The sequence below is a fragment of the Perca flavescens genome, chromosome 20, assembly GCF_004354835.1.
Source record: "Perca flavescens isolate YP-PL-M2 chromosome 20, PFLA_1.0, whole genome shotgun sequence".
In the NCBI taxonomy this organism is placed as follows: Eukaryota; Metazoa; Chordata; class Actinopteri; order Perciformes; family Percidae; genus Perca; species Perca flavescens.
This window is the reverse complement of record NC_041350.1, coordinates 26,838,423-26,859,008: the sequence shown is the minus strand read 5'-3', so window position 1 is coordinate 26,859,008 and position 20,586 is coordinate 26,838,423. Positions and strand designations below refer to the sequence as shown.

Here is a 20,586-nt window from a genome sequence, read left to right as displayed (position 1 = left end):
AAGACTGAATGGCTTTAGGGATGGCGATCCAGACTAAAATATCTCAGCGACTGCTGGATGAATTCAACGTTGTACAGATAGATGTTCATGGTCCCCAGCAGATGAATCCAAATGATTGATCCTCTGACTTTCCATCTAGCGCCACCAGCAGGTCAAAGTGTCCACTTAGGCAGGGAAATACCTCAACATATGCTCGATAAGCATTCACGGTTCTCAGAGGATTGATCCTCCAAACCATACAGCGCTATCGGTCGTTTATTTCTACCTTCTGACACGGCTCACAGGAACGTTTCATAAATTAGCGCCCCCAGAGGTGGCAGGAAATACGACCCACAGGAGTGTTTTCCGTTTCTAAACCTCAGAGTGTAACGGTTGGCGTTTTGAACCCATGGTTAACTTTGTGAAAGAGTCGTAGTTTGGTTAGGTTCAGGCACAAAACACTACTTGGTTAAGTTTAGATACAAAGATGGTGGATGGGGTTCAAATCACTACATCTCGTACGTTACGTCACTTCCTGTTACGCATGTGACGCAGAACATTATGTCGTATTTCTTTGTTGCGTTTGTTTCATTTGTTCCGTAAAGTTATTTTCAAAATGGCCCATAAAGCCACCTCTCTACTGGCTCAAAGTCCTGAGCTTGTTTGAGCCAACAGACATCCTTACATGGAATTTAGTGCTCTTATACTTAAAGTGATGGTTCAGAGTAATTTCACCCTAGGCGGCTTTGCACCTTAACCTCAAGCCAAACAACCCCCCATAAGCTTTTTTTCCATTGTTATAACGTTGGTCGAGTTAGCATTATCAGCTGGTTAGCTTAGTGCAGGCGCTAATGGATCCACATTTGTATCTCGTAAAGTACCCCACTAATAATGCCCGGAATGATACCACTTCTACAGTAGTACAAATAGTTTCTGTACTTATAAAACGAGGCATTAGAAAGTTTGTAACTACACCAGAAGTATATTTAAATAACACTTGCCTGATGGATACTCCTCTCGGAGTCTTGGTCTTTTCCGTCAATAGATGTTGTGCTCTGTGTGTGATCTCGCGCGACAGCGCGGTAGCAGCCGAGAGGAGTATCCATCAGGCAAGTGTTATTTAAATATACTTCTGGTGTAGTTACAAACTTTATAATGCCTCGTTTTATAAGTACAGAAACTATTTGTATATAAATAATATTTGTACTTAAATATTACTCCGAACCATCACTTTAATCACCTTACTTCCTGCTTTGCTCCCATAATAATTACGGGAGGCCACTAGAGGGCACCGGCACTATAAAAGTAAATATGAGTCATAATTGCTGCTTGAACAAACGACTTATGGGGTCATTTCAGGGAGGACAGTCTCATTAATCCAAATGTTGATCTCTTGAACTGTCAACTAGCGGCATCATCAGATCAAATCCTCCAAAAACGAGTTCTAGATTTAGTCTTGCCTTGAATTAACTGCGGAGCATTAAATTACATTTAACCTCCAAGGAGCCAGGTTTAACTTGAAAGGACTGTATTGTCCCAAGTTTTTCTCTACATCTACTTCATGGATTTGCATCAAATGTGGTGCAAACAAATTCAATGTTCCTACGTGGGTCCTGACTTTTCCTCGAGTGCCTTTTTTTTTCTGTGTGAAATGTCTCGTCTATCTATTGGATGGATTGCCATGCGAGTTGATACAGACATAAATGTTCCCACAGAGAGTGAATCATACTGACTCTAGTGAGCTCCTGACTCTTTACCTGGCGGCATCATCAGGGTCGAACCTGCTAAACTAGTCCTAGATTTAGCTAGATTTAAGTCCTGGTTTGATTTACACACTAGTTCTATGAAGCTTTCATTTAAAAAAGGTGTGGCTGAGAAGTATTTTCTGCAACACCCACGCTGTGTGTAATAATCAGCCCAGAGCCGTTTGCAGGCTTTACCCTTCAATAAAGGAGCGTGATGAATGCAGGTAATGATTAGCCAAAATCAGTGTGGAAATTCAAAGTGAAAGTGAAGCCAGGTTTCACCGTCAGCATGGAACTTTATCACCCTAAGGTTTCCACTGAACAAACTGCATGCAGAGGATCCGATTTTCAGTAAAGAGTATGTACGTTCAAAGCAGCGAGCGCGGAGGAGGGACACCACTAGAAAAGTTTCACTGTGAGACACAGTTCCCTCTGATGAAACAAACCAGCTGAATAAGAACAACAACAGGATGTGAAGGGCTACCACGGCCAATAACAGGGAGGCCCGCGAGTTTGAAATAAAGGAAGCTAAAGACAACATGCAGCTAAAACATCTTTTTGTCTAGGCTGCGTTCTCAGCAAGGGGAAATGAAAACATCCTGAACTTAGCCAGCCAGCAGAGGATGTGTGAGCAGAGAGCAGAAACAGCAGCAAGGGCAGAGCTCGGGCATAGGTTTCTAATCCTCGATAACATTCAAAATGAAAGTTCACCTCGAAAAACAACAACAACAAAAGAAAACACCACCTCTCCACCCTTCCTTTGAAACCACAGTGTTATGCTCTGTGTTTCAGGTCGTCAGGAGCTTGTTTTAGGGCCCGGTTTGTCAGTTTGCTGTCGGTGTCAGCAGGTCAGAGCAAACAGGAGGTTTAAAGGTGACACCCAGGCTGGAGTTTTGTGTGAGGGCACCTTTGATCGGCCCTGCAGCTGCCTGCAGGACCCCCGGGTGGGGGGTACCAAGCAGGACTGGGCTGGGGTAAAGAGGTGGATTCACAAAGGAGAGATGGTGAGAGGAAGGGTGGGGTAGTTTGCGGGGTAACTCTGCAGGGTGGTGCTGTGCCTGTGTTGTATTTCATTACAGGGAGAACATGCCCCCACCGTTAACCCTCCTCTCCAGCAGAGATAGCATCTTTTCAGCCTGTGACCCCCCCATCACAGGTTGGATGTCACGGTAAACACCAAAAACATCAAGTACAGGAATGGCCCAACATTTGGGGATATGCGCTTATTTGCTTTCTTTAGATTAGATTAGATGAAAAAAAGATGGAAACCATTCTCATCTGTACGGTAAATATGAGGCCATAGCAGCTGTTAGCTTAGCTTATTTTAGCCCACAGACTGGAAACAGGGGAAACATTTAGCCCGGCTCTGTCCAAAGGTAACCCAATCTGCACACCAACACCTCTAAGAGCATCTCGTTTGTTTTATCTCGAACGAGATGTGGCATCGATCTTCTCGTCCAACTCTCGTCAAGAATGCAAAAAAAAGGGTGAAACTCCTGAAATGTTGAACTGTTGTTCTAACTTGAATCACAATGATAAGACTGCGGACAGATTTAATGAAGTCAAATCACCATCACCACTATCATCACCATTCACCATTATGAGGGGAACAAGAAATAAAACGAAGACTGTCTGACTGGTGCTGCAACAGTCAGACTGTCTTCGTTTTATTACATCTGCAACACTTTAAAAGACAATCACTTTTAGAACTTAGCCTCCAAAACAATCTTCGGCTTTTATTTTTAATGCTTTTAGATTTTACCGACAAACTGACAAAGTATTCATAACAAAACAAGCAGTAAGCACGCATTATTAATCTAATCTAATAATTGGTCTAGGTTTTTACAAAAGCTCAAGCTCCTCTTTTCTTTGTGGAACCTCCAGTTCCTAATTGGATGGATCCAGTTGTAAAATGTGGCTCTGGTTTTCTGCCAAGGACTCATCTGCATTTTAAAACCAACCGTTGAAGTGGGAAATGAAGCTCGTCTTAAAAGGCTCTTGCAAGCGTGGCATTATGAGCGCCTCGTGTAAAGGTGCGACGCCTCTTAAACCAGCAAGTGGCCGATTCATTGTCCTGCTCAGACAAAGGTGGCAGTTTGATATGAATGGAAAAGGCCCATTGACAAATACATGTAAAAATCACTGAAACACTTTTTTTCCCTCTTCCTCCCCATCTAAGTTACTATCCTGCCCACTTTTATTTCCAGGGTTTTAGGGAAGAGTTAGAGCACATTCAGTTGAGCTTAACAAGACAACCAACAGACACTTGGCTGTAAATAAGTCTTTAGATCCTCAGAATGCAAACAAAGGCTCGCTCTCCCTTTCCCATAGTCGCACGGCCGCTGGGAAACGGCCTGATTTCAAACTTTTGGTAAAGTGCCAGAAGGAAGGGAGTCGTGCTTTTGCAACCTCTCCATCAGACGGCTCACGTGTTTACAGCACATGGTGGCTTGGATTTTTTTTTCTCTCTCCCTTCCTGTCAGAGGAGTGGCTGGCTGCCAGGAATGTGAATATGTATGCATGGCCACGTGCTGCAGCAGAGAAGCCCCTCCCAAAGTCAGCTAGAGAGGGAAAATTTGAAAAAAACAGGAACCGCCATGCGGAGTAGGAGCCCAAACAAAACGGCAGATGTGCTATTCTTAGAGTTCAAAAGTAGAAAGTCCAGTTTGCTTTGACAGGATCCTGCCTGCACACTGGGGCCGTTAGCAGGTTTACAGCTTTAGGAGGCTTATAACCTCCTAGAGCATTATACAGTACAGGCCAAAAGTTTGGACACACCTTCTCATTCAATGTGTTTCTTTATTTTCATGACTATTTACATTGTAGATTCTCACTGAAGGCATCAAAACTATGAATGAACACATATGGAATTATGTACTTAAAAAAGTGTGAAATAACTGAAAACATGTCTTATATTTTAGATTCTTCAAAGTAGCCACCCTTTGCTTTTTCTGATAACTCTGCAAACCCTTGGTGTTCTCTCAATGAGCTTCATGAGGTAGTCACCTGAAATGGTTTTACCTTCACAGGTGTGCCTTGTCAGGGTTAATTAGTGGAATTTTTCCCCTTATTAATAAAAAAGCAAAGGGTGGCTACTTTGAAGAATCTAAAATATAAGACATGTTTTCAGTTATTTTACTTTTTTATTAAGTACATAATTCCATATGTGTTCATTCATAGTTTTGATGCCTTCAGTGAGAATCTACAATGTAAATAGTCATGAAAATAAAAGGAAACGCATTGAATGAGAAGGTGTGTCCAAACCTTTGGCCTGTACTGTATCTGGACTGATTAGGTTGGGCTGCAACTAAGAATTTGAATCTCTCAATTGTTAAATATTGCATTCACGACATAAAAGAGAAAAGCAAAAAATCCTCACAAGAAGCTGGAAGAACCAGAGAATGTTTGCTTAATAAATCAAATTTTGGCAAATTGTGTCAATTGACTAACCATTTTAAATAATTAAGGCCTGCTGCACCATCACCTGCCTAACACTCAAGTGAGCAGCACATAAGGATTTCAGTCATTTTTTAATCATTTGATGCCAAATCTGCCTTGTTTACTTTGATAAGATAGTATCACATTTCAAATATAAATTTGGGATTTTATTCAGGCAAAGTGCAGACAGAGCTGCTTGGGAGTATAGTTTAATAAATTAACAGGTAAGCTTTTGCACAACCCGTTTATATTCTTTAAGTATCAGTACAGAAACCGGTTCTCTTCCTGTCAATGTGAAAACCTTTGAGTGATTCCCGGTCCTAACAGAGAATACATTATTAGCATAAAATAAAAATAATAATAATATCGGACATTCAAAGAAAAGATTCTGCACACCACATTTCAACACACACATTGGCTCTTTATTTCAGCAGCTCCCCCACAAGCCTGTACCAAAATATTCAAACCAGCCCATTAATTAGAAACCGACATCATTAGCTCTGCGGAGGGGAAGACAATATAACTCGGAAAATTGAAATAAAAAAAAGGAATAAAAGCAAAACAAAGAAATGTTTTAGATCAGAACTCCTCACACTTGCTGACCTGCAGCATCAGAACAATCTCACTGCAAAAGGTAACAGGTAGTTGGTTTGCTTTGGCATCTTCTAATCAGGAAAGAAAAAAAGTTCCCTTGTATTGCAACCGATCAGGAAGGAGAGGAAAAAAAAAGCTCTGCATTTATTTCACAAGTCATTCAAATATCCTAATTTGCATTTTTTGGGATGCCTAAAGAAAGGCATACTTTCAACAAATCAGTAACTAAATGGGGGGTAAAAACAATTCATAAAACAAAAAGGATATAAAAACATACACAACAAAATAATAAGCACCTCACCATTTCAAGGTATTAAATTAAGTGCTTCAATGAGGTGGGACATGACGTAATCAAAATAAAGACATATCCAGTGAGGAGACTGAAAGACGAACTTGTGATGTGGCAGTGTGGTTTGGTTTGTATTATTGCAATCTGGCAGATTTGTGCTGCAAATGCCAGCAGAATCAAAAAGGTCAAACAGGCAGTAGGTCCAAGTGGTTTTTAAAAACGATCACATTGCTTCTTAATAAAATATATTCACTGCACCTCAGCGAGCGCTTCAGATCAAGTGTTCATCATGTCAAGTCTTTCCCCTATTTGAAATTTGCATAAATACCTATCTTTGCTATAGTTACATGAGACTTTTAGGGACTTCTTAAAATCCCCTTCTGTTGGCGCGATCCCAAAAAGGTATTTCCTGGTTGGTGGGGCGAGGCCTCGGGCTCTGAGAGGAGTCCGTAGAGAGTCTGTACGGGGGAGGGGGGGGGAGGCAGTGTGTTGTAGAGGCAGTCTGGGAGGACGACGAGGCGCTCACAGCTTCTTCAGTCGGCTGTACATGTCTCTCTTGCTGCGCTCCCCGGCCCAGGTGCGACTCTTGAGGCGGAACTTCCTCAGGTCCTCCTTGAAGTCCTCGTGGTGCATGGGCCGGTAGGACTGAGGTTCACATTGGGCCTGCACAGGAAGAGAACAAGATGAGTTCAAAGCACTGAAGAGCCATCGGGGGTTTCATACTACCTTCACTATGTGGGAGAACAGCTCACTAGATGGTCCATGAGGAAAGGTGGCTTGAGGCCATAACAAAATCCCCTCGACCTGGGACTAAACTATCTGAACTCCAGGTCCCCTTACAAGCTTAGAAAAATAAGATATTAAGGAGACCTTGATGTGAGCTTATTTTGGTACATATACCATCCCCTAGGGCAATACTGTATCGATACACAGACGCCAAGTATCAATCTATTATTACATGTGTGTTGGTCAGTTTTTCTGCATGATAATCCCATTTTGCAGCAATAAAACTGAAGTGAGATGATCAAACAGAGCAACTTATCTTTAGATAAAACAGATGTTGACAAAAAAAAAAAAAAAAAAAAAAAAAAAAAAAAAGGAGTAATAAATTGCAATACATCGCAGAATACCGAAATATGTTCTAAAATCACAATATGGTATGGTGATGTTTCTGGTAGTTCCCACCCCCTAGGTCAAGAATGACCCTCCATGGTCAAACCTCTTGACCGATGGGTTGGCCCATGTGGACAAAGATTAAACAGTGAGTTGTCCAAAACATTCAAATCTAAAAACACAAAGCATTATCTGTCAATCACACGTGATCTTACAAAATCCATTACGTTCCCAAAAATGTGTCTTTCAACAATAGTTCATTTGTGCTCAAATAGTGCACCCTAAATACCCAACACCAAGTATCCCAACTAGAGTCGCAATCTTGCTTTCAGTCTTTGGCCTTTTTAGCTGATGTCCCTTAACGTTGAACGTTATGTGTCGGTTTGTAAAAAAGGCACTTTGGAAGGATTAGGAACATCTACGCAATTTACCAAATACAGCTCCCAACTCAACCAGAACAAAGTCGGCCTCATTTCATTGCCAATAATTGTCAATCCCAACCAATTCAATGATACAATTGAACTCTCCCCAACGGCTACGAGTGGACCTTGTGAGGACATTGACCGTTGAATGGCTTCTTCAGCGAGGGCCCAACTAACCTGGAAATGAGGGAAGAAGTCTTTGTATCCGCCCTTGAGGATGTAGAGCTCGGGGTAGTGGAGGTTGGGATACTCGTTGGCGGCGCGGTCTCGCTCCCTGACGAAGCGGCACATTCGAGGGCCGCGCTCCGACGAGAACTCGCAGTGGAAGATGATGACGACGCGTTTGTCCGGGCAGCATGGGACGATGGGCGTTTTGAGGAGGAAGTCCTCCACCTGGTCCTCCTGGTGCAGGTTCAGAGCTCCCTGAGACAACAAAGACAAAAACCCTTATTACAGGAAGTGAGAGGCATTTGTGCAGAAACACTTAACTTCTGACACAACAACAAATTCTCCATACTTCAATAACTTGAGAAAATACTATTAAAATTGAAATCCTAAGTATTGCTCTCAGTGACTAGCAGTGTCAAACCAAAAGTGCAGTGCTTTAAAGCCTAACATGGAGATTCTTACTCACCTTAATGTGCCCTCCCTCAAACTCGTAGGGGTAGCGGCAGTCCATGATAATGACCTGCTCCACGAGATGGTTAAATTTGCCGGACAGAGACGCCACCATCTGAGGACCACAAAGAAAAACTATTAACTACTACATTTCTAAATATAGATCCATTTTGATACAACAACAACGTGCCTCTACTCACTGTGTCTGGGGTGATGTACTTGAGGTCTTGATGTTTGCCTTCCACTGTGGGTAGTACAAAAGGCTGAAAGAGAGAAGAAAAAAAGGAATTGGATTAGAAAGAGTTATTTCACACCATTAAGTTAATAGTGTAAGAACCACAGCAGTCTTCTTTACCTTGGTGAAGTCTCCAATGAGCTCATTAGGACCGACCTGGCCATCCAGCAGCTTCTCGATGTCTGTCTGGCAGAAGGACTTGGACCTCTGGAGCAGAGAGCAGCCCTGGAACGAGAGCAGGGACACATTTAGGGAGGCAGTCAAGGAGAAAATTAAGCAATTTGAGATAGTCTGTGTAAAAAAAAAAAAAAAAAAAAAAAAAAAAAAAAAAAAAAAAAAGGCAGAGTCAATACCCAGTCAGCCTCAGCGGAGGCTTCAGAAGCCAGTTACTTCTACTTCCACTAAGGAGGTGACAGATGGCCAGTGGAGACTGGTCTCTACCATAAAGATTTAGGCTTGTACTTTAGTCTAAACCGATCATTTCCTGCTTTCTAAGAATCAGATCAAATCTGCTTCTTTAACAAAGTCTTTTTAAATTTCTCTTTACTTACAATAAAACTATTTGATCCAATGATATTTAATCAATTAACGCATTACTAAGATGTGACTTGGTCAAAAAGAAACTTGATGTCAAACATTTAAGCTTGACCCTACACCTTTTTATTTTTCCTAGGTCCTGATCAGACCGAGCGTGTTTGAGCAGCGTCGGCAGACTTTTGTAATAGTTTTCAATGAGTCAGCGTTTTGCGCGCCGCTTTTGCTCAAAGCAAAAAAGCATCCGACTTCATTAACTTAAAAGCAAAAAAAAATAAAACTGTTGGCTGAGGACGGGTGATTCGGTGGTTGCCTAGCAATAACAAAAATGCAGTGCATCAGATTGAGTCTCGCACACCATTTTCAGCAAGTAGATTGTGAAATATGTCATTCACACTGGGCAGTGAGGACTCACCGTTCTTGGGGATTCAGGGTTTTGTTCCATGGGGGTGACCTGTATGCCTGCCAGGCTGCGTCGCCTCTTCACCCTGATGGGCGTGTTTTCATCTACTGGGCAGTCGGGGCGCTTCATAGAGGAACGGGACGAGACAGGACTGGGCATGGAGGGGGAACGAAACAGGCTCCGTGGCCGGCAGCGAATCACAGGCTGAAAGAGACAAAATGATTTAACTCAATAAAAATAATTCATTTTCATTTTGTAAGCTAAAGAGGACATGCCTAATAAATACAGTATGATTAACACTTCTTTAAGCCCTAGAAGACTTTAGCTTTCTAAAAAAAATTAAAAGGTTTAAACCAAGCGTTTGCTGAAGTCTCATTAATTATTCCCATGTAGATAAAAAGGGACCACAGAGCTTTTGTTCCCCAGAAGACAAACTTACCGAGTCTTCTCCTGTGCTGTCGGCCACCAGCGGGGCAGTGAGCAAGCTGGCCATACCCATCGGCATACCAGAATCGTTCTGGAGGTGACAAGGCAACAAATGGTTTATTATTAAAACTCTCATAATACTAACCCAAACTAATGGTGAAATCATGTGACCCGATATTCTCAAAAAAGGATTTTTTTTTTTCCCCATGCGACGATTTTTAAAGAAATCCATTAAACAAAAGCCCAAAAAAAAAAAAAAAAAAAAAAAAAAAGGATGGATGGATGAAAGGGCCTCACCTCCATGTGGTCGTCCATTACGTCCAGGAAGCCGTCATCCTCGTCGTCGTTAAGAGAGGAAGTAGGGGAGGAACGTCTCAGGAACATGGGGCTGGAGTCCTGAAAGTCCAGCTGCTGGATGGGAGTGGGTGAAGAAAACTGGAGGGAAAAGATGACGAGTGTTAGCATCTTTCTGGAGAAGGGTCAAAAGTTTGTGAACAAAGACAGACGGCTGATTTCTCACGCACCATGAGGGCCGGCGCTGAGCTGGGCCGGCGGGATAACGCATCAGAAGAGGAGCGCACACGGCACCGTGACACCGGCTTGGTGGGTTTCTTGAACTCAAAGCCCTCCTGAAAAAGAGTCATTAAAATAATTAGAGAGTGAATCAGTGCTCAAAATCTTTTTCCAGCATTCCACGGCACCAGATTGGCTCGATTTTACAGATAATGCCCAAGAAAAACCAACCCCTTTTCCTAAAGGTTTCTAACTATACTAACTCAATGGCAACTAATCTGTTGCTGAGCAACACACAATATTTCTGCAGGTATTGCTTATCTGTACCAACCATAAACTTACAGAAAAAAAAAATATCTTGTTAGAGTTAATCTCCCTTTAAACACCTGCTACTGACCTCAATTATTATTCTAATAACTTTGAGCGGCATAATAAACTTCAAGGATTGGCCACATGTTTAGACAAATGATGCAATGCCTTTGCCATGGCAACAAGTCCGCTTCATGAGCATTGATGGAACCATGTCCATGCTTTGACACTTTTTTGGGCCAATATTCTATCAGAAAATCTGTTTAAATATAAATGATCTTTTAATGTTTTAAGTTAATTTCAATGGTGTAACGTAAGTGTAACTTCTTTCCTTTCTAACAAGACTGTTGTTTTAGCCATTTACTTTAGCTCTGTCTTGACAGGAATCAAGAAGAGGAAGCTATACCGGTGAATTAACCGTGCTCTACCCCTGGCCATATCGGACACCCTTATCTCCCCGCTGTACTAAGTCACTGGGCACTGCTGTTTTTAACATGCGCCCAAATTAACATCAATGCTGCAAACACATCTGAGACCATACCCCCCGTACGGATAGACCCAAAACTGGAAGTGTCCCAATATGGCCAATAACTGCTGTGCACTGACTAGACAGTTACGTTACATACGAGACGTTCTATGGTCCTACTGTATCTAACCAGTGAACAGTCTATTTAACAACGTAGATTCTCTTGTAGCTTCTCAGGTCATGTGTTCACGCAAAGACACAATCCGCATCACTGACCTCCGGCACGTTCTCCTTGTTGTCGCGTTGAGAGGTGAGCGAGTCGGTCATTTGGATTTGGGAGGGTTGTTGTCCGAATATTCCATAGCGGTGGGAATCTGTTTCCTGTCCCTTCAGAGATGGACTGAAACCCTGGAGCTGGAGCTGAGGGAGAGAGAAGAGGGATCCCAGTCAGCAGAGGCTCAGGAACTAAACAAGCCATCCAGTGGTAGGAAACCATGAACAATGTTTGGAACTCATTTATTAAATATGAAAAACACACACAAAAAAATACATTTATTGCAAGGCTTAAAAGCCAGTTGGGTTTGTTTTTTTAAACTCCCTTTGCAGGCCCATGGGTGTTTCATGATGATCTTTTTACTACGAACTCCTGTTGTGGAATTTTAGCGCTTTATGGTTGCTTAACAGCCAAATCAAGACAATGAGAGGCCAAATAACAGCATCTGTCAGCCCTGAACATTTATCCCCCCCAACATTTTTTTAACTAATTAAAATCAACTTACTGGCAAAGAGTTGTTTCTTCGAATTGGCATCCTTCTGTAATTGATAGAAGGGAGAGGACAGAATTGTAGTCAACACAAACCAAATCAACAGGCAGTAGTTATTAAGTCAATGACTAGAAAGCAACTTACTCGTTGACAACTCTGCTCGACTGTTGAATGGCCTTTTCAAATCTGTAACAGAAAACATGACAAATCATTCCGCTGAAAAAGGTTTGAAATATATAAACAGATTCAGACAGAGTCTGTAGAAGAACTTCTCATAGCCCAACTAAGTCTTTAAATTGCTTCTTTAGTAAGCCTTACATTTTGTTGCTCAAATCAATTATCGACAAAATGTTTTCAGCCGTAAAAAAACATCATAATAAAAACAAAAAAGGAGGCTGGAAGGCCTTCCTCGGCAGTGGAAGAACACCTTGCCAGCCCTGCTCGCATACGACAAAGAATCTGAAGCTCTATTGAGAAAGCGAGAGGAACGGTTGGACTAGAGGAAGTTGGGTGAATGCATTGAGGCAAGAGGTGGTCTTTGCATTGGAGTAATGCCCACCTGTATGCTAAATGAGTGGAGAGATCAGTGTGATGGGGGAGGCAGGAGAAGGAGCACAGAGATCAGCTAATCTACCATATGCCTGCTGGAGCCAATACCGCCAACCCCTTTTCTGCAAGAGCCCTTTGTTTGTCGTGGAGAGAGCGTGTCCATTCAACGCAGACCATGAGAAGGGAGGGCAGTTGTTCTCTGGGGTGCCCTCATTTCAATGGCCCCGACGCAGAAAAACCTCCAGCCCCTCTATTCCTATTGAAATAACAGTGCATAGGAAGAGTGTGCCAAAACCCAGAGGGGGTGAGCTATCAAAACCCACGCGCAGGCCATGTCCTCCCCCAACCTGGAAAACTCCTAGCAACCGAGCAGCTGTAAAGGGGTTGAATGAGGTATTGAGGACCAAATGCTTCTGTAAAAAGGAAGTCACACATCAGACAGAGGCAGATGTCTACTCTGCAGAGACTCACCCAACTCGGAATTCAGAAAAATGGGCCACCCAAGATTAGCAAACTGAGGATATGCTGACAAACAGATCAAGAGAACATAGCAGACCTGCATGTTTCAGGCAAATGTAAAGCCGGTCTTTTTCACTTAATAACTTAAAGAAAGTTCAGCTCACATGTTCTTTATCAGCTAATCTTCTTATTAAAACAAAAAACGAGTTAAGCAGTCATCTTAGAGCCAACGGTAGAAACAATAATCCTACAGATGAGAAACAGCGCTTGGCTAAGCTAAACCCCAAGCGCAGGGTGGAGGTGGGGGTGGCGGTGTTGGGGCACAGCTCACAGGCTGATTGATTAAAACAGACATGACGGGGACAGCGCAACTTACGTGTCCTCCATTTCAACAGCATCCATAGGGCTAGGGGGGTCCATACCGAGGCCTGAAGGAAGAGATTTGTGTCACAGATCAAGATAAGCATCAGGTGGTAAACTGGCACCAACGATAGAAATGTGGCTGGGGAAGTTTGCATTCTCAACCAGTTTAACAGCAACGTTAACCACACATTTGGATTTGATTTTACACTACATAGACAAGTTAAATTTGTAAAAAAGATGTCACGTGTGAGTGTAACTGGGTATAATAGGGGTGCTGGCAACAATTAATTACATTATTGATTAATCTACCAATTGTGAAAATCACATTCTAAAAGATCCTATTGCTTTTTCATACAACAAACACTCCGAAGCACAAATATATGTAGTTAACGATCATAGAAGACAAAGAAAAGTTAGGCTTTTATGCTTGGAAAATTAACATAATAATAGTTGCAAATAAACTTAGTACATAAAGTTTATTTGCAATGAGTCTGTTCATTTTTCAAGCAAAAAAGCCAAACTTACATGGTACTTACTACCACTGACAATAATTACAGGACTACATCTTAAGGACAGGACTATGAAATGAGATTCAATGAACGCATTAGGCCCCTCAGGCATCAATTATTCTAACAGCATCAATCAGCACAATGGCTTTTTAGGGGGACTCACCAGCATCAGATGAGACGTCAGACGCGAAGGAGGAAACCTTCTCAAGGGGTGGATGTTTTCTCCTTTTCGGTGTATCAAATTGGCTGTGTGGGAAAGAAAAAAAACAGTGAAAATCAGGGATGTGGACAGTTAAGGAGACATTGCATGCTAGGAAAGGGATGGGATAAAAGGAAGGTTGTGTGCACTGTTTGCAAAAAAAAAAAGAAGTTGTAGTTAGAATAACGTTATACAAGTAGACAAAATATCACATAATAATACCTTCCGAGTCCAAAACTGTTCATGTCCAGAGCCAAATTGGTGACAGGAGACATCACAGTGGCGGGTCCAGGGGAATACAGGTTCCTGCAATGCATGTCCTTTGTGCTCAGCTCGGGCAGAGTGAGGGAGGAAAGCCCAGGGATACCCTCGGGCCTGCTTTTCAAAACGGTGTTAACAGGACTGGTGCAGCCAAAAACATTAAGCGAATCCATCTTTAGCTGTTTAATTTGTATAAATCCTGCAGACGTTATTGCTCTGTGGTAGATTAAGTTAGAATTTAGGGTCGGAAAGTGACCAATTAGCAAGACGGTCCAAACTTCAAGCTAACCCGGAAGCTAACCAGTCAGCTAGCAACAATTTAAGAAAGCATTTCCAAACATACGATCCAAATTGAGTCGGAGATCCGTGTGGAGCTAAGCTTTGAGTTGGTCCTGCTAATATGCTAAAGCCACATAGTTATTGCTTGTGTCAGAGAGCTGCAACACAGGGTAGCCCTCTCTGACAGCCCCTAGTTTCTGAGAAGAAGAGACTGAAGCTGCTCGTATTTATGTTCAAAATACAAGCTCAGGAGCGGCAATCACTCTCTCAGCCAATCATTGCTGTTGTTACATCCAGTTGACCAATCAGAGTGCGGAACGCTGCTGCCCTCTCACCGGATGAGGGAAAAGAAGGAGGATGTGACACAATGCTTTAAAATGTTCTTTCTTATCAGATATCTTTCGTTCTCGGACTCGCAACTGTGGGCTCTCATTTATTTATTTATTTTACTAATAAATATACCTGATTTTAATAAATTTTTATTTTAGGTTTGTGGAGTAAGATTTAAAAACAGGACAGTTTCAGAGTTCAAATCTCTATTAAATGACAAAATGGCTGTTACAAGTCTGTATTTTTCGACAAAAAACATGATATAAGTTTACAAATAACACACTGACATTGGACATAGATATAGACAGATAGATAGATAGATAGATAGATAGATAGATAGATAGATAGATAGATAGATAGATAGATAGATAGACAGTCTCTCATCTCACATAGTTTCTCATCTTTGCAAAATGTTGATAAAGCACGTTGTAACCTGACTGTTTGCACACATACCTGTAATAGCTAAGCTCAAATGCCACCCACACAGAGTGACTCAGACAAATCAGTATTTCACTGATGTGGAGGGTGAATACTTCCTTTTTGCTGTTTCTCTCCCTTTCTGCCCCACGAGCGCACACATTCTTCTCCTCTCTAAAATCAAGTAAAATGTAGGATATGTATTTTAAACTGTGAAAGACGCTATGGACATAAGTAGAGGATGCATCAATTCTTATGGCATGAGTGTGTGGTTTACATTTGCGGGTGCATGTGTGAGTTGGTTTGGCAGTAATCAGGTTTCGAATGGCTTTACTTATATTTTCCTACGCCAAACCTCACTTCCTGTCTTTGATGTGAGCAGAAATTAGAACTGAAGTCCCAGAAACAAGGCAAAAAATAGTCACAAAAATGTTTTTAAAGAAAGAACCAATACCATTACCATTGTTTCTTCTGGTTTCCACTCATTTATAGCATGGGGCAAATGGTTATATAAAACAGCTTTAGACACTGCATGGATTTCAAACTATGTAATTTGAGTGTATTTGTGAAATAGATAATAAGTTATTTCATTGATTCTGGTGCCTGCAGGCCTCAACACAGACACACATGTCTTCTGGATTCACAGCAGGACATTAAGGACTTTCAGGACTCCATTTTGAAAGTTTAAAGCACACGTGTCAAACTCAAGGTCCGTGGGCCCAATCCGGCCCCTCGCAGATTTTGATCCGGCCCGCATATCAATTCAGGTTCACAATAGACTTTGGCCCACATAGTTTTTGTAGCTTTTATCATTGTTTTTTTCCGACTTTTTTGCCACTTTTTCCAATGTTTTTTGGCCCGTTTTACGACGTTTTCGTTGCTTTTTTTCAACTTTTTTGGTCATTTTTTCTTTGATGGCTAAGTTACTTTTTTTGCTGATTTTTTGGGGTCTTTATGTCTACCGAGCTGTAAGTGAGAAAATTATATGAGACATGCAATAATACAATAAAAGATCCTTGACTTTTACGATGAAATAATAGCACGTGAATAACCTAAACATGTCTGGCCCTGGATGGGATTCTTATTTTGCAGGGTGGCCCTTCGTGGAATTGAGTTTGACACCCCTGGTTTAAAGCATTAGTTCCTCTGCAAAATGGGGCCAGAACACATGTTTGTAAAGTCAAACAGCATTGCTGTCCAACAGACCCTGTTCAACCAGACTGCTGAGGCAGTCCAACTGACACTTAAAGGCTACCAGTGAAAACCTCGGAGTATTCTGCCTGAGGTTAATGTGATGTTTGTTGTGTTTGTGCTGCGGCAACTTTTCCTCAACTTTTGGTTTGATTCATTTTTAAATTCATCACCCGGAAGTTAGGCTTCTCATGCACAGTCCTGGTTGCATCTACAATGCTGAATGTGCAATTATGTGCAATTAAGAGTCTGATACCTCATCAGGCAGGCGGCACCCATTTTAGCACAACAACAGTGCTTTAGTATTCCAACGAGAAGGTCTTTCAGTATCATTTTTAGCTAACCTGGCGTTGTAAGCACGGGGGTGTGCTGACCTTTGGCTTGTAGAAGAAGCACTGTTCACTGGAACAGTCTTTGTTCGTATAAAGTATCTGATTTGCATCACGGATGTAAATGGAGTTTAATGAACTTCTCTGCAGAGGTATAAGCACAGGCCTGTGACTCCGAGCTCCCCACCCCACATCTTAAAAGAAGAGACAAGAGGGGAGGGGGGGGACAGAGACACTCACCTCGAATAAAACCTCCCGACACCTTCTGTTACCACCAAACCTGCAATGATTTCCTCCTTACACAAGCTTCCACCAACAGACACAAATAACAAGGGGGCAAGATTCACACATCTGTGGATGTACCAAAGCTACTGAGGCTGTCATGAAACACAAAACAAGTATCCAAGATGATTTACTTGTATTTTGATTACTTTAACTCTCTTTTGAGGGATCACATTACTCCAGTTCTTGAATCTCTTTGTCTCTTCCCCACTCTCCGATAGTTGTGCTTTGTATTCATGAGTTGGTTGGCCATCTCCGTCCATAAGTCAGCTGCCTGATTGGTATCACAGATTCCTCGTGCAATCTTTTCCTCAGACTAATGTCAGGACGGAGATACCAAAGATGTTTTGCGCTACTTGAAATGAAGTATTTTCTGTAATTCTGTAGTATTAGACCTGCAAGGATTAGTCGATTAATCGATTAGTTGATTGTATTGTTGAATTTGCTGCTTTTCTCTGTTTTATATACTAGTAAACAGAATATCTTTGGACTGTTGGTTGGACAGAACAACATTTGATAAACTTAGGACTCTGGGACTTAATAATAAGCATTTTTCACTGGCAGCTCCAACTATTTACCATTACTAATGACACTAAGTTTAGTATTGTTTTATCTGCTGACTGATTTCTGTATTGTTTTGTCTGAAACACTTTATACTGCTGTCTTGACCAGGTCTCCCTTGTCTCCCTTCTTTTTTTGAAGAGCAAAACCTTTTTTTCCTTTACAATAAGGGAGAGCAATTGTTTTACTAACCAGCTCCAAACAACCGGCACACAGTAGTAATGAATTTAACCTTTCAAACTTTTGTATATGCTGCTATAAAAAGTGATCCGTGGATAAAGTTCACTACTGCAGTGTACCTTGTTATTAATGGACCCAATCGTATCTCTATTTATCTGGCAGTGTGACTCAATCAAACACACAGTGTGTGGCTATCTGCAGGATAGATTGTTGTTGGATTGTGGTAACATGTAATTGGGACACTCATCATGGATTCTTCTCCCCCCGATGGCCTCAATACTCAACAACCTGAGCTGTTTTCAAACCCTCCATTTACAGCTTTGAGTGGAGGGTGTAGCTACTAGGGAGGGAGGGTTTTACACACACACACACACACACACACACACACACACACACACACACACACACACACACACACACACACACACACACACACACACACACACACACACACACACACACACACACAGCCAGTAGTTTTGTACTTGTGAAGCAACATTCTCAAGAGGACCTTTCTTTTACTGCAGAAGCTGCTCATGTTTTGTGAAAATTGAACAGTGCATTTGTTTTTTTGTCTTGCAGTATTCAGCGTCTCGCTCCAGTTTTATCTTGTTTTCAACATAGAAAAGAATCTGAAGCTGCCTTCAACTCTCAGCTGAAACCAAAACATATAATATAAGTGATTATTTTAAGATAGAGGCCTACTATGTACATCCAGTAAAGAAAATAGTAGCTAAGTAAATACATTAAGACAAAAGGATTTCATTTCAAGTTTTCCAGATTGAGTTTTCTACAGACGTAATACAATCTTTTCCTTACAGTAAAAGCAACATCACCATGTGAAAAAACTCTGTTACAAGGAAAAGTCCTGCATTCAAATGATTACAAAAATGTAAAGAAGTATCAACAGCTAAATGTAATTAAATTATCAAAAGTAAATACTCATTATGCAGCACAATGATTAGCGTTATATTACTATTTTTATTAAATATATTTTGATTATTATTAGTAGTGAATTAACATGAAAGCAACATTACAAGTTGCAGCTGGTTGGGAGGGAGCCAATTCAACGAGTTTAATCTCTGAATGGGTTATACTTTATAAACTCATCATACATTTTGGATGTTAAAGCCTAATCAGCAATGTTATTAGGAACTAAATACCTCTAAGACACACAAGTACCTGAATGTACTTACAGAAAGTACAGTAACTGAGTAAGGTCGCATTCACACCAAATTAGGCGTTGTGGCGATTAGCGCAGGGTTGTGCGGTGGCGTGGGGGTGTCACTTAAATGGCCCATTTGTGTCTCCATTGTGTTCCCCACTCCATTGTGTTTTGTCTGACCGCCGGCACGTTACGTGATTGGCCAGCGCAGTGTGACGTTGGGTTGCGCTTCCCTACAAGTAGAATATGTTTCAACTTTTCATCGCTTTTTAGGCTTTCCTTGCGGTACCCATCGCTATAGCCTCAACGCACTTCCCAAATACAAATGAATGGGAAGACTGGCGTTTTCGCCACAAAGACTGATTTGGTGTGAATGCAGCCTAAAAGTACTTTCTACCACTGGGTTAGGGAGGGATCTTCTTATTAACAGTGGACATTTGAGAGACAACTTTAAACTCAGTGCAGGGTACTGATGGAAGAACACTTACTCGTGCGTTTGCATTTGTCTTATCTGGGAACTGTTGCAACAGCATTAACATTGACACTAGTTCAAACAGGCCATTAACACAGACTCATTGGCAGCAGAGCACCCAGACTGTCCCACTGACTGAGGAGACCTTCACAGACTAATGACACCACATTCAGGCTAATTAACATGACAGGCTTTGTAACAAGAAAAAATGTCTCCCAACTCCCACAGCAGTGTGTAATCATGTTTTCTCTCACAGCTATTTATGACCTACATTCTACCACAAGTTATTGTGAACATTATATCCCAGACCAACAGTGGCTGACTGACTCAAAAATCCACTGTCAGTTTCATAATTTCAGTATCAAAATCTTGCCAAAAAGTTGTCAAATTCTGTCTCTATTTTCCCACTGTAGTTCCACCTCTGTGAGCTCTGTTTGTCACTAGATACAAGCACAAAGAAACCCTCTGCTGTTCCACACAACAATCAAAGTTCGGCCCATAACAGTAGGATTAACTTTAGCCCTCGTGCTTTCTCCTGATGATTAAGTGAGTGAGTACATAAATACTAATCTATAAAGAACCTTTCAACCCCCAGATAAATGCTTCGATGATAAAGAGGACCAGCAATAATATCAAATATGCACAACATAAAAGAGTCAAAACTAAGACTTTTCAATAGATAGTTATGTCACTTGCAGTGTATATAGTTTGGACTATCAGATTACAAATGTTGATGATGTCACTTCAACCTCCCGTAAAACTGTAAATTGTTTGTTTACATTTCTGTTGGCAAAAAAATGATTCAAAGTGGTAATTAGTCAAATTTAGAAGTGCTGGTAGGCTTTTTTTATTCTATTTTGATTTTGACGGAGCCAAGCTAGCTGTTCCCCTCTGCTTCTGGTCTTTATGCTAAGCTAAGTAAATTGCCTGCTGAGCCTGACATGAGAGTGGTATCGACCTTCTCATCAAACTCTCAGCAAAAAGGAGAATGAGTGTATTTCCCAAATGCAGATGTATTCTTGCTGTAACTACAGTGAAAAAAGATACTGTTCCAGTGTTTTCCTTGCCTTATCACAGAATGTCTATTTTCCCGCTGGCAGTCTTTTCTGATAAGAGGTTTTTCAAGATAAGCATGTGCAAACTTAGCCGATGCAGATATGTTGCCAAAACATTGTGTTTCCTGTCAGTATAG

The 20,586-nt window shown here is 41.4% G+C and overlaps 1 protein-coding gene across 1 annotated transcript; it reads right to left on the bottom strand.

Moving 5' to 3' along the window:
- Nucleotides 1–5,562: 5,562 nt before the first annotated feature.
- On the bottom strand, nucleotides 5,563–14,735 carry cdc25b (cell division cycle 25B). Its single transcript, XM_028565608.1, has 15 exons — nucleotides 14,150–14,735; nucleotides 13,892–13,974; nucleotides 13,233–13,284; nucleotides 11,993–12,034; nucleotides 11,864–11,897; nucleotides 11,361–11,504; nucleotides 10,321–10,425; nucleotides 10,094–10,231; nucleotides 9,810–9,887; nucleotides 9,383–9,574; nucleotides 8,554–8,658; nucleotides 8,399–8,461; nucleotides 8,215–8,313; nucleotides 7,758–8,003; nucleotides 5,563–6,708 (listed from the first exon to the last, which is right to left on the bottom strand). Exons 1-15 carry the CDS (start codon nucleotides 14,359–14,361, stop codon nucleotides 6,568–6,570), a joined length of 1,734 nt encoding a protein of 577 aa, XP_028421409.1. The 5' UTR covers nucleotides 14,362–14,735; the 3' UTR covers nucleotides 5,563–6,567.
- Between the last annotated feature and the right edge of the window lie 5,851 nt (nucleotides 14,736–20,586).